This window comes from Arachis stenosperma, chromosome 10 (assembly GCF_014773155.1).
Source record: "Arachis stenosperma cultivar V10309 chromosome 10, arast.V10309.gnm1.PFL2, whole genome shotgun sequence".
Taxonomy (NCBI): Eukaryota; Viridiplantae; Streptophyta; class Magnoliopsida; order Fabales; family Fabaceae; genus Arachis; species Arachis stenosperma.
Genome location: NC_080386.1, coordinates 21931038 through 21946639, shown reverse-complemented (window position 1 = coordinate 21946639; position 15602 = coordinate 21931038). Strand labels below are relative to the sequence as shown.

Below are 15602 nucleotides of genomic sequence, written 5' to 3'. Positions count from 1 at the left end.
TATGAACGCCGCGACAGCACAAATGATGAGGTACCCTTTTTACCAATATATATTCCCGTATTTGAAGTCCAATCTAATTTAGATGATTTTCATGGGGAGACATTTGGTTTGAAGAGCTCCTTGAGAGTAACGTCGTTTGCGTGGTTATGAGAATTGTTGCTAGGGGAGAATTTGCGTAGGGTGGGTTGTACAACTGTTTTTTGACATTCTTGGGATTGAATGAATTTGCTCATTATTTTATCTATGTCAACTTTGTTATCATTTTTTGAATTATTAATATTCGTCGTATTATTAATAGCTAAATTTTCTATATACAGATTGTCCGATCTAGTTCTATTAACGGCGTACAATGGATAAGCCATTTGTTTTCATTTTTCGAGGATTTTCGTCAGAGAGGTTATGACTGTTGTCATCTTATCAACTGCATTAGTAAAAATAATTTCACGCTAGTGGTGGTACTCGTTGTAGTTGGGTGGTGAGTGAGCTTCAACGTGTTGAGAGTGGTTTTTGTTAAGGGACGAGTTCACCTCCTTTTGTTTCTTGTTACCCGTATTTAAACTTCCATAAAAGCTGTATTTTAAATGTTGCACATAACACACAAATTACGAACATATATTTAAAGCATCAACAGATACAAAATAATTAATAAATGTTAATATCGTATTCTAAATAGTACATAAAATTTAGAGTAATTACCCAAATCAGTCCCCAAGAATTTTAAAATCAGACATTTTAGTCCCCAAGAATAATTAATACACAGATCAATCCCCAAAGTTTTACTCCGGCAGACAAATCAGTCCTCAGTTCATTTTCTGACAAAGTAATTACTCAGATCAGTCCCCAAAGATTTTAAAAATGGACATTTTAGTCCCTAAGAAAAATTTATGTACAAATCAATCCCCAATGTTTCTCTCTGTTAGACATAACAGTCCTCCGTCCAAAAATAAAATAAAATAAAATAATAATTATTATTATTATTAATTATACAATAATATTGTACTATATTTTTTGCATTTTTTAGACAAAAATAATGATAAATTTATTCATTATATATATATATATATATATATATATATATATATATATATATATATATATATATAATAATAATAATAATAATAATAATAATAATAATAATAACAATAATAATAATAATAAAATTATTAGAGATTATTCTACAAGAAATTTAAGGTTAAAATTATTTGATATTTTTGTATTTAATATAATTAAAAGATGTGCTATGTAAAAAAAAAATATGTTTGTATTAAAAAATATGTATTAAAAGAAAATATTTTAATTTAGATTTATATTAAATACATATTTTTTTAATACAAACATATTTTTTTAAAATAGTACATATTTTGATTATATTAAATACAAAAATATCAAATATTTTTAACCTTGAATTTCTTGTAAAATAATCTCTAATAATTTTATTGATTATTATTATTATTATTATTATTATTATTATTATTATTATTATTATTATTATTATTATTATTATTATTATTATTATTAAGTGACTATATATATAGATAAGTACATATATAAGAATCTAATGAATAAATTTATCATTATTTTTATCTAAAAAATACAAAAAATTATGGTGCAATATTATTATGTAATTAATAATAATAATAATAATAATAATAATAATCAATAAAATTATTAGAGATTATTTTATAAGAAATTTAAGGTTAAAATTATTTGATATTTTTGTATTTAATATAATCAAAAGATGTACTATTTTAAAAAATATGTTTGTATTAAAAAAATATGTATTTAATTTAAATCCAAATTAAAATATTTTCTTTTAATACAAACATATATTTTTTTTACATAGGACATCATTTGATTATATTAAATACAAAAATATCAAATAATTTTAATCTTGAATTTCTTGTAAAATAATCTCTAATAATTTTATTATTATTATTATTATTATTATTATTATTATTATTATTATTATTATTATATTATTATTATTATTATTATTATTGAGTGAGTATATATATATATATATATATATATATATATATATATATATATATATATATAAAAGAATTTAATGAATCAATTTATCATTATTTTTGTCCAAAAAATACAAAAAATAGAGAACAATATTATTGTACAATTAATAATAATAATAATAATAATAATAATAATAATAATAATAATAATAATAATATTATTATTATTATTATTATTATTATTATTATTATTATTATTATTATTTTATTTTATTTTATTTTTGGACGGAGGACTATTATGTCTAACAGAAAGAAAAGTTGGGATTGATTTGTACATTAGTTTTTCATAGGGACTAAAATGTCCATTTTTAAAATCTTTGGAGACTGATCTGGGTAATTACTCTGCCAGAAAATGAACTGAGGACTAATTTGTCTGCCAGAGTAAAACCTTGGGGATTGATCTGTGTATTAATTTTTGTTAGGGACTAAAATATCCGATTCTAAAATCCTTGGGGACTAATTTGGATAATCACTCTAAAATTTAATATAAAATTAATTCCTATAAAAAAATTTACCACAAAGAATATAGCTTTTGAAGTTGAAAAAATAATTACATCGTTGTTCACAAAACATATGCTAAAATATTAATTTGATACATTTTTCCATGCGTTCTGGTACAGAATAATTATTTACACAGGAAAGAATTATTCATGTTTTAAAAATTGTAATTAAAAACAATCTACAAAATTTCAGAAAATGTTTAAAATCTTGTACTAAAGATATGCACTAATAAATAATAAAACAGTTTTTTCTATTATATTAAATAGTACGGGATAATAATTGAGAATTAAATTAATGTTAAGAAAAACACAAAATTGGACTTAGATCTATTATTCAAATAAACCGATCATAACAACCATATTTAGTTGTATAATAAAATTAGACTGGTTACCTTGATGATGTATCTATTATTTGTTTTAGTGTTCTTTTTTTCTGCTTTGTCCTGTTCTTGTCCATGCTGTTTATACAAGGCTCTGTCGATTCGCTTGTTACATTGATGGTAGATCTAGCTCTTTCGTTGCTCGGCCTCCTACCTTTCCTCCTCGAAGACATGTTTTTGTGATAGTAGTTAATTCAAGTTAAAATTAACTAATTTTTCTCGTACGAATAGGTAAATTATAAAAACTTTTGACTAGAGTAGATCCAAGTGCTCCGAATTTATAAGGGCTAATGATTGAGCAGATTTCAAAATTTAAAATTTCAAATATTGAATTTTGTACAAATCAAATTTAAAGTTACGAAATTCAATTTGTTTTCAATCTACATAATGTTGGCCACATTTAAAAAATACACTCAACTTTTAAATTTAAGTGCTAGTTTTTTTAAAAAAATTATTTAAAAATATCTTATTCCAATATGAAGATGCAAATACATTTTTTTCATATATCTTTAGAAACCGCTACTGGCAGTAGGGGTTTACCTAAACACATAATCCGCTATATCCTGCCGCGTATTACATGTAAATGGGGGAACAAAGAAACCGCTAGAGGCTATCGCGGTTTCTGTTTATCGATGCTTGGCCCTTCCCCTTTATGGGATAGTCTTGTTTTTTTGTTGTGCGCTCCGGGGTTTTTTTGGGGTCTCATTAACTAGACGTTATGGAAGGGGACTCGTCTTGGTTATCGATACGTGCCTTTATTTTCTGGTCGCCTTGTATCTTGGTTCTTTTAGGATTTATACGGGCTTACTATTGCTTTCAATTATTTGTCCAGTAGTTTCGAACGAAGGAGGTGTAATCCTTTCTATGGTTTCGGGGGATGGTTCGGCGTCCAGCGTGAACCAGTCGACGCCTACCTAGCAGTAACGGTTTATGTGCATAGAGACACGTGCATAAACCGCTGGAGGCTATAACGATTTAAGTTGAAAAAGATATTTGTTGTTTCTGTACCATTTAAAAGAAAAAAAAATTAATGCATTTAAAGTTTACAAATATTAAATCAAATTTTTTTTAACCGAATTTCTAAATTTTTTTAATTTAAAATTTAAATGGTATTGTTGTTATTGTTAGAGATTCCTTTCTGTTTAACTATGATCATGAGCCAAATTATCTACCTTTAATGCATCATTACTATGTACCCGGTGCACTAATTTACTTATCTATATTGTTTTCATATACCATTTTTAATTAAAAAACAACAGAAGTTGATAGCGATAATTAGTATTATTCTATTACGCCTATAGATCTAATATTTTTTATTTTTGAAACAACATATGTAATATTTAATTTGTAAAAATATGGTATGGACTTTTTTTTACATTATTTGGAATTTTAGATTTTAAAATTCATTTTATGTATATCATTTTTTGTGACTCATTTTATATTGTACTAATTTAATTTAAATTTTCTTTTCCAACAAATGATGAAACAGATAAACTAATGCATTTAAATCTTTAAAAAAATTGATTTTTTTTTAAATCAAATTTTAAAATTTCTTAATTTTAAAATTTAAATGGTATTGTTGTCATTATTAGAGATTCGTTTACGATTAACGATGATCATGAGCCAGCCTCTCACTAAATAGTTTCAGTAACAAAACATGTTTGTTAAATTTTTTTAATAATTGTTAGATAATTTTTATTTAATTTTAATTACAACTTAATATTTTATATATTATTTAATTATTAAATTTATCTTATATTTTATAAATTATTATCTTATTATTCCTCTATCATATTTATTAATATTAAAAATAAAAGCAACAACGAAACACATCTTCCATTAATCAACGTATTTTTTTTCCTTGATCCATCTATAAACGCCAAGAAAATCGTGTTTCTTGGTAACTCAATCGATTGGCCGTACAACACTATCGATTGAATATCGTATGTTTCTTCAAAATTCAATTGATTAGTAGTAACACCTTTAATTTTAAATTTTATTTAAAATAATACGAATATGTTTATTTAAATTAAAAAATTAAAATAATAAGAGTACATTTATTTTAAAAAAATTAATTTAAAAATAACATAAGTATATTTATTTGTTAGTTAAAATTTAACAACCGTTATTTTTTTAAAAAACCAAATAAATATAATTAATAATATGAGTACTATAATACGAATACATGCAAATTTATAAATCATTAATTTAAATTATATCTATTTAAATTTTAAATTACAAACTAATACAAATTTTATAATTTAAAAGATTAATTATTTAAATAAAATTAAACTGATTAAAAAATAAAAATATACTAATACAATTCAAATCGTATTAAAATTAAACAAGTTTGCTGAGGCCATAAACAAACTTTACGTAAAATACAACAACACCTTTAAAGAACTAAAAGATTTTAATACAATCCATCCAATTGTATTTACTTTTATGTCCCTAATTTGGTTGACTAGCTTTTTTGTATCTTAAAGACCTAAGTAGAACAACATATATTTAGATTAATTTTTTTAAAAATGAGCATCAATGATTTCATCACTTTATAATTTCATTTGTCATGGTCTGTACAAAGTAGAAATGACATTCTCACCAAAGATAAAATGAATGAAATGTATGTAGCAATGAAAACATGTGGTAGTAATACTTGCACTTGACCAGAACAATGTCATGCACATTATGCTTATAGAAACAATATAGATAATAAATATTAGAAATTGATTTAAATGAGGTGTATAAAGGAAGATAAAACTGAGTTGGATGCATTTTAATCTAATGTTCAGGAATCATGAGGGCATGCACAAGGAAAAGCATTCAGCTTCTTTTTATTTCTGGCTGGCTATTACCCATTTTTATTTGTTTCATAATCATTCAATAGATATACATAATTAATATCATACAATTTTTTAAGGCCTTCTCTACTTCATGACTTCTATCTCACTTCTTTCGAAGGAAACGAGCAAAGTGAAAATTAGTTTAGAAAGTAAACAGCACAATTAAATAAAATAGAAATAATTCAGATTAAGCAAATACTTTTAGGAGATTATACACCAAAGCTAAAGCAGTAAGCATCCTCTTCCATATGAAGGTGAAAGTGAATGGGGCATTCTGTATAACAGAAGACCACCAGCAAACAGGGACATTGCAAGAAGATAAATTAAAAAAATAAAACACAACACCAACAACAACTCAACATCAACAACCATAACAAGATGAAAGGTTCAGAAAAATAAGACAACAACATCCAAGGTGTTTCTGATCAAAATTAAAGCTACTCTTGTTCTAATTACCTATTTCAATTCCAATTAACTCAGTTGAGAACAAAATTAAAAGGCATAAAGCAAAGAAAAATATATAACAAAAACCTAATTGCAGAAGTAATAATTATTTTAATGTGTAGTTTATATTAGTGGCTAATTTTAGTATATGCCTACCATGATTAAATTGAGATATAATGATAAAATAAAAATAAATGGGTGGTATGATTTCTTCAATATGGTAGAAATCACTTTCTCATTTAACAAACCAACTTATATTCAATAAGGACAAAATGCCATCGTTACATTCGTTTTTTAAAAGTTCTGTTTGGGTGTATAAAGATGGCAAGACCCAAATTTGATGAAACTTTTGAATGGAGGAAAGGATCTAGACATCCACCCCGATTCTCTACTGTTCCACACTAAAATTGTATTTAGAATGACATTGGACAATCCACCATTCTACCTACACAATTATATACCTTCAATTGATAACTGAATGCACCCGGCGAAACATTGAAATTATCAATTCAAGTCCTGTATTTGTTGAGATCCTCGCTCTAAATAGATAAGCAAATTTCCATAACTAATGAGCCTAGTCATTAGTCTTATAAAGCAAAGTTTTCCAGAGGTATAAATTTTGAAGGACAAGCTATATATTTTCCCATATAGGAGACATAATATCATCTAATATAAATAATATATGAATTGACAAAATAGAGAAAAATCCTTGTGGCAAAACATACTCGTTATTTTAGTAACCAAATTTAATCAAGTTGGTCTAGTAGCTTATTAATACAATAGAAACCATTAAAAAAAATAAATTGTAAATCTAATATAAAGAGAAAAGCAAATTCACTTTAACTACTTAAGTGATCAATGATCAAAAACTAAATGAACAGAGACAAATAACAACACAACATCAGCAACTATAACAAGATGAAAGGTTCGGAAAAATAACACAGCAACATCCAAGGTGTTTCTGATCAAAATTAAAGCTATTCTTCTTCCAATTACCTACTTCAATTCCAATTAACTCAATTCAGAACAAAATTCAAGGACATAAATCAAAGAATGAACAGCACAAAACTCAGGCTAGAAAATACAAATAAATACTACAAAATGATTCCAAGTCACAGCAAACAAAATTCAAAATCCAGCTAACAAAAATAGAAAAGTCTAGGGGGCCAGCAGTTTTATTGAATTTTGGCTAGCATGTAACCAGCAGAGAAAGGTGAGCCATTGGATGAAATCTTACACCAATCTCACACCATCAAATCATCATTGATGGCTAGTTGATGGCTAACAACCACAAAAATTGATGGCCCCTAACATTGCTCAACAAAATTATGAGCAAAATTAAGTAACTAACCAAAACAAATTATTCCTATTTCCTAGTCACAGAAGATAAGATATTCAGAATCAAAAATTATGAACAACTTTAAAATTTCAGAATCAGTAATCACAAGAATCAACAGCGCAAAACTCAAGCTAGAATACACAAATAAATGAATACTACACAATGGAGAAAAAGATAAGACCTGCCTGAAGTGCGAACAGAACGAATGGAGATCTAAGCGGCGAGGGAAGGTTCCAGTTAATGGATGAAGACAGAACGAACAGAGATGTCAGCCGGCGAGGGCAGCACGAAGAAGTTCTTGACAGTGACGGTTACGGTGACGGTGACGGAGGCACGGTGAACATAGAGAGAGCCTCGAACAGAGGAGACAACTTCAAGCTCCTGCAACGGCCCCAAGCTTCCACACGCAATGCATGTACATGCGACGGGGCTACGGAAATTAGGTGGCTGCGGGCTGCGGGCGGCGGGGCTGGGTCAATGGGTGGGTAGAGCTTGATTTCCTTTTTTTCTTTCAATTTCACAGAGGAATGGGGCTGAGGTGCATCGAGTTTCTGCAAAATGATAAAAAAAATATAATTTTACTTTTTTAATGTTTACAGAAATTACATATTCATCCCTCTTATAAAAATATTTAATTACAAAATTGTCCTACTTTAGTTAAGATATTAACTCTTATTGGGTTAAATTAACTCAAACTAAAACTAAACATCCATAATAATTAGCATTAAATCATATCCAGATTCAACATGTATAGCATTTAGTTCGGTCACTACAAGTAACTATATAATCCCATAATACATCGCTAACCAATACTAAACTGTTATTTAGAATATCCAATAATTATGTGCATTTATTTCATCCAAGCCTATATAAATTAGACTTTAGTTCCCTCCTTTGTTCTTTCCTAGCATAAACAATTCGACGGAGTCCTCAATAAATCTATGTTCTACACCATTCAAATAAGAGACAACAGAGTATCAATTTAAGACGCATCCATATCCCAGGTTCCCCTTACCTTTCTTCATCTTTAATAGCATTTCTTTTGTCAGTAAGAGCATAAGTAAAACTACATTAAATACAATAAATCAGAGGAATGAAAAAGTCAAAATAATGTCATAGTCCGTACTCCATATAATATCCTCACTGCCTGAATATAATAGGCTGTCTAGTCGAAAATGTGTACTATAATATCTGTGTCCAAGATTCAGAAAAGAGATACTATAGTTGCAGTTTTCAAGATCTCATCCTCTAACATGCAAGATGATTATTAGGTCTCCATAACATTAGCTAGTAACGAGAAGAGTATGGCATTCTTATGTCTAATACAGTCCAAACTCTTACCAAATATTATTCTTTGCATTTCTGGAAAAAAGTTTACTCTATATCAAGGAACGAATTCATATATACTAGATTAAACTGCAAAAATAAAAAAAAAAACCCACGTGTACAAGCACCATTCCTGAAGGATGTAATGTATACATTCTAACCTAATAAATGCATCCATGACTAATTATACGGCTTAATCTCGTGACCTTAAGGTCATACAAAGATAACTCAACCATTTTTCTAAGACTTCTCTTTTATCAAACTGTAAATAAATGAAGATAAATTTCAAGCCAGCATAACAGTACCTTTTCAGTTTGTTGTACAGTATTGTAAGACCCCGTGTAATGTCACTGGTTTGAACTCTAACACTACCCTCCATGCAGGTTACAAGAGTAGGATCAACAGCTGCAGGAAATGCTGTGGGGTCATGAAGGTAAACCCCTGCACAAAAAATAATTGTAGTTAGTATTTCAGATTATTAGGTCTCTCCCAATTCTTGAATGCACTTTGAAGACAGACCGTCGGTGTTGTAGGCCTCACGAGGATACGAGAAATACAGATCGAGGATTTTGGTCAAGTACTGAGCGAATTTTCCATTTGAACTTGCCAACTTTTCTTGATTAGAACCTAGTCATCAAGTTTAGAGCATGAGATTAGGCCAGAACAAATGAGAAAGAAGATAAATGATGTGTGCCATAATTAATAGCAGCTAAAAGTCAAGTAGCTTTATGAAATTAAAATAGTGTTATTTAAGTTTTAGCAGTTTTGTGAACTCTGAGTCCTCCAATCTAAGTACTAGTATCTTTCCCTGCCAATTGAATACATCTCTAACCTTGTATGTATTGATGAAAAAAAAGAGTGGGAATGGGGCAACAGAAGGCTCAAGTGGAATTTCACAAAAGAATGGGAGGGTGAAAGAGAAGTATCAAATTTACTTTTGTACTTTATGTACGCTTGCATCTTATAGTTTGCCCCATTGTTGTTCTGTGAGCATACTGATACAAAACCATGTAACCATTCAAATTCCAAGTTTCTTCAAATCCTTTCCCAACTCTTTAGGGTTCAGTTCTAACAAAATACAACACAAAATATCTGTCTAACCTTAATACTTGTAAAATTAAGCATACTACAGAACAAGATATGAGAAATAAATGTCAAAGACAGATTCATTGTAACATACCAATGCGATGCTTCATTAGAATAAAGACGGCTTCTAGTTCTTGTGGGGTAGACAGTAAATAATTGAAATATTTAGTAACACAGCAGTAACTTTTCATTGATCAAAGAAAGTCTTGAATATTAGTTCAGTTGGGTAGACATCTGAGTTCAATTGAACTGAAACCTCTGTTATAGAAAACTCACCAACTAAAATCTAAAGAATTCAACTAGGAAATCAACTATTTTTCAGCCAATATTAGACAATTTTTCTAAAATTACCCTTTTATTATAAATTCTAATTCTAAATCCTAAACTCTATACTTTCCAAAAAATGAAAGTTAAGAAAGTAATTTCATAATAAAAAACTTGTCTAATTTTAACTAATTAAAAGTTGATTTTCTGTACTTACTTTTATCTAAAATATAAATGTTAAAATAGGTTTAGCACCTCCTCATGCTAGATATGATTTGAGAAAGTATAAGAAAATAAAGTTGTATCCTACTAACAACCATAGCTTCTGATCTAGTGGTAAACATTTGACCCAACATGAAAATTTTTCATAAAGATAGTACCAATGAATTAATGGTTAAAAATTTTAAAAAAATGAGTGAAGAAAACTTTGACAAAGCGTGTACTAATCAATACAACTTGGTGGGTAACATTTATCCCCACTGTTAGTATATCCGCTCCACTTGTGAACACAACATCTGCAGCATCTGGATCACCAAATATCTGGAATTAAACCCAACTAAAGGAGTGAGACAAGGAGAGAAATGACCCATACACAGATGTAGTTATTTATTTATTTCATCACAACACACATTGGCTTTCGCGGCTGGATTCACATTGCCATTTACTACGAAAGCAGCACCAAGTATAACAATCTGCCCAATGTTCTTGGCAAATTCTGGATCAAGTTGTATGGCCTACAAAAGAAGAATCTAGTCAAGAAATGATGTATTGTACGCCATGATATGTACGGTGAGGGAATGTTCCAGCTAATGGATGAAGACAGAACAAACAGAGATGTCAGGCGGCGAGGGAAGCACAAAGAAGTTCTTGACAGTGACGGTTACGGTGACGGTGACGGAGGTACGGTGAACTTAGAGAGAGCGCTGTCGAACAGAGGAGACGACTTCAAGCTCCTGCGATGGCGCCAAGCTTCCATACGCGATGCCTGTACATGCGACGGGGCTGCGGGATTGAGGTGGCTGCGGTGGTTGGCGTGGCTGCGAGCGGCGAGCTGCGGGCGGCGAGGGTAGGTCAATGGGTGGGTAGAGTTGAGTTGATTTTTTCTTTCAATTTTTAGAGAGGAATGGGACTGAGGTGAATTAAGTTTCTGAACAATGATAAAAATATAACTTTACTTTTTAATGTTTATAGAAATTATATATTTATCCCTCTTATAAAAATATTTAATTATAAAATTATCCTACTTTAGTTAAGATATTAACTCTTATTGAGTTAAATTAACTCAAACTAAAACTAAACATCCAATTAAAACATGCCACGTCGCAAGAGATAATTTACATGTTGATTTAGAGGGAGTTGAGTAGAACTCACCTAAAATTTATTGTTTTAGTTATTATTTAGTCATTAACTCAATTTTTTTAATTTAATTCTTTTAGTTTAATAATTCAATATACTTTATCACATATTTTTAAATATTAATAACTAACTAATAACTAAAAAAATAAATTCTAATAGTTCTTCAACCATTCTCTTTTAAAAAATCAATATAAAGGTGGGATATTTTATTGCATTCTTGCATAAGATATAAGGATCGGAGATCTTCAATGTATCTAATGTTAAGAGACTAATTTTTTTGTTTTTATTTTTTTAATTAATATTAATTATTTCTATTTTTAAATAATAATAAAAAATATTAAAGACATAATACTTTTTATTATTATTAATTAATTTTTTTTCTTTTATTTTAATAGTTTATAACAAAATTTAATAAAACAACGAGCCAAATTAGTAAGTGAGGAGAGAAAATAAAATAAAACAAATTTAAAACTATTATAAGTGATACATAAAGAATTTGATTATAATTATCATAGTACATGAATTTTTATTGTGATTCTATCACACATTCAATTATTTTTATCAACTAAATTCAATTAAGTTTGGTCAAACCTAACAAAAATTATTATGTAAATCACACTTCTTTTTTGATTTTTTGCATTTCTTTTTTTCGTATGTTTTTTGTTTATTATCGTTCTTTTATTGTTATTACTGTTATATTTTTTATTTCTTCTCCTCCTCTTTTTTTTAGTGATTATTGCAGTATTTTTTATTTTTTTGTTGAAACTTTTTTTTTATTCTAAGAGGGTGAAAAAAAATATAAGAAGGTGAAACAAAAATAAAAGATGAAGAAGAAAAAGAAAATGATGATAATGATAAAGAAGAATAAGAGGAGAGAAAATTTTCAATCGTACAGAATTTATCAGAAAAATAGCACTAAATTTTTTTAGCGTGATACATGAAGTTTTTAATTTTTACAAAGAAACTTCATAACTGTGACATGATGATGATGATGATGATGATGATGATGATGATGATGATGATGATGGCAAAGAGTTTTGAACTGTGCAGAATTTATTAGAAATAGCATCGAAATTTTTTAACTTTGATACAGAAAATTTCATAATGATGAACAAGAATAAGGATGAGAAAGATGATGATGATAAAAAGAGGAGGAAGGAGAGTTTTGAATTGTGTTGAATTTATAAGAAAAATAGCATCGAAATTTTTAATTGTGACATAAAAAATTTCTTAATTTTTATATCAAGATTTTTTACCCATGAGACAGAAAATTTCTTAACTAATTCTTCTTATCATTGAATTGATTGAGGGGTACTGAACTGACATATAAAGGTCTAATCATTTATGTGTTATTTGTAATAAATTGATGTAACTTTTAGTTGTAAAATGCATTTGAAGATATTTTGTTCGTTAAGTGAGTTAAAATTTTAGATTTATGATTCTTAAAAATCTCTTGTGTCATTTATCAAAAGTTTCTTGTGCTATTAACAAAAAATTTTGTGTTATTTTTGTTATACTAATTGGAATATTAAACTAAGAAGAAGAAGATGATGATAATGATGATGATGATAATTATAACACCCTACCACACAAAGCTATACGCTATAGTCGTAAATCAAAGGTGGTGAGGCATTACGAATGTAACACCCTAACTATCAAAGCTCACGCTTCCGGCTGCGCAACTCTGATAGCTCGGACATTACGACGACTCTTATACTATTTAATAATAAAATATAAGCCTGTTTAAAACTTTAAACCGCAATACCGCTCCCAAAATACTTTTGTTTGCTAACGTACATCCATAGATACCATACAACTTACAAAAACTCAAAGAGTACATCCATACAAACACACACACACAAACATACACACACACACACACACACACACACACACACACACACACACACACACACACACACACACACACACACACACACACACACACACACACACACACACACACACACACACACACACACACACACACACACACACACACACACACACACACACACACACACACACACACACACACATATATATATATATATATATATATAATATTATAAGCATTAACCAATACAATTTCTATCCCTCTTACAGAATATATCAAGATAAAGGCGAGGGTTCAATAAACCATAACTAAAACAATACAGAGCATCTCAACAACAACTAAATAAACTCTTCGTGACTTCTGCACCCATATCCTGAAAGGAGAAAATGTAGGGGGTGAGAACATCATCTTCGAAAGGATTCTCAGTAGAGGATTTTTGGGAATTACTGTAATATGATACGTGAAGATAAATCGTACCAGTGATTAATAACCGTCTTATGCCTCTTTTAAAAAACAACGGTTTACAATAAAGGTAAAGTCAGAAATCTTTTCAGAAAGACGAACCGTTCAATTCTCAAAAACTCAAAAGCCTTTCAAAAAGGTTTATCTATGCTGAACCAAAAGAGCCCTTCATAATTTTTTTCCAAACCAGAAACACAAAACCGAAACTAACCATCGGTCCATCTCATTTCAACCACGGCCCTAGGCCCAAACAATCCAACAACAGCCAATCCACCACAATCCAACAGAGTTTCAAGCGCAAACACAAGTAGGAAGGTTCAAGCACAAACAAACAGTTACAGCAAGTAGAACAATTAGCAGTTAATCACAAGTAATCACAACGGCAAACCAAGTACAATATGTACAACCAAATAATGTCACATAGATACATATGATGCATGCCTGACCTAGTGGCTAATGATATCATCTGTGGGTTATAGAGCCAACCTGACAAGTCCTGGTAGCTAACCATTGGACTATAACTCTGTCGTGCATCCCCAACTCGAGTTATTCTCGATCATCATCATGATCATAATCATAATTCATATCCAACACCCTCACTGGTGTATATTCACGGGGGCGAGCTCATCTGGAAATTTCACAGTGCCCGGCCACTCTTACGACATAGGGTCAACAGAGTCTCGAGTCTCCACCTGGAGCACGTGGTGGCTAGCCACTGCTTTCTCCCAGGGAACTCGTGTCTCAGATAGTGGAAGTGTAAAATCACAATTATCAATATCTTAGCATATATGCATTTATTCTCAGCCAAGGATCAACATCCATCTCAGCCATCCAGCTCAACTTCATAATTCATAGTCAGTCATACGGCTCATAACTCATTCAGCAATCAGCCATAATGCAATATCATTGACGATCAGATTTTCTATCGGTAAAGAAATACACAATATAATCGTGTTGTAAGTATAGCTTCTAAACCAACAGAAAATCCTTTCGTACAAACGTTTGGTTGTCACAAGTAACGAACCTAATAAAATTTATAAACTGAAGTATTCAAACCTCCGATCGTCTTCTCAAGGAATTGCAGAGAAGTATGATTTATTATTGGTTATGGAAAACAGTATTTTTGGGTTTTTTGAAAGGTTGAATGAGAAAAATAGATTGTAGGGAATTAAATCAATAGCAAAGAAAAACTCTTGACAAAGTATAAAAACTGGAAGTCTTATCCTAGTTATCCTTATCAATAGTGATGAGAATTATATTTTTGCTCCCACTAAGTTAACCTCTAACTATGAAGGTAAGTCAAGTGGACAAATCAATTTAACACCTAAAGTCCTAATCAACTCCTAAGGAAAGACTAGAGTTATAGGAATCTAAATCAATCAGCAAAGATAACAATTATCAATCACAATGAGTTTGATAACTCAAGAGTCACCAATTAATCAACTAGAACCAAGAATATAAGAAACTAAATAAAAGTCATATGTCTGAAATACCTCAAATATTAATAAAAGAAATCAAATCCAACATGGAAAAGTTCATAGGTCAAATTGGGAAAATAAATAAAAAGAACATTGAACCTGTAATGAAGGGAAGTAGTCTGAACATAATAGAAATCCTAAATCCTAATCCAAATTCCTAAGAGAGAGGACAGAACCTCTCTCTCTAAAAAATTACATCTAAATCCTAAAACTATGTATGAATGTATGTTGTATCCAGTCTCTTCATGAATGAATGG

General features: G+C 29.4%; 1 protein-coding gene across 4 annotated transcripts; it reads right to left on the bottom strand.

The window, feature by feature from the left end:
* Nucleotides 1–5288: 5288 nt before the first annotated feature.
* Nucleotides 5289–11355, bottom strand: LOC130956020 (probable uridine nucleosidase 2). Of its 4 annotated transcripts, none has more exons than XM_057883043.1 (6): nt 11039–11355; nt 10842–10946; nt 10043–10752; nt 9382–9489; nt 9168–9303; nt 5291–8087 (listed from the first exon to the last, which is right to left on the bottom strand). In XM_057883043.1, exons 3-6 carry the CDS (start codon nt 10137–10139, stop codon nt 8054–8056), a joined length of 375 nt encoding a protein of 124 aa, XP_057739026.1. In that variant the 5' UTR covers nt 10140–10752; nt 10842–10946; nt 11039–11355; the 3' UTR covers nt 5291–8053. The 4 variants fall into 4 exon arrangements, with proteins under 4 accessions (XP_057739028.1, XP_057739027.1, XP_057739026.1 ...); XM_057883042.1 differs by having other exon boundaries at nt 11043–11355; XM_057883045.1 differs by adding an exon at nt 9798–9930 and having other exon boundaries at nt 5289–8087; nt 10043–11355.
* Between the last annotated feature and the right edge of the window lie 4247 nt (nt 11356–15602).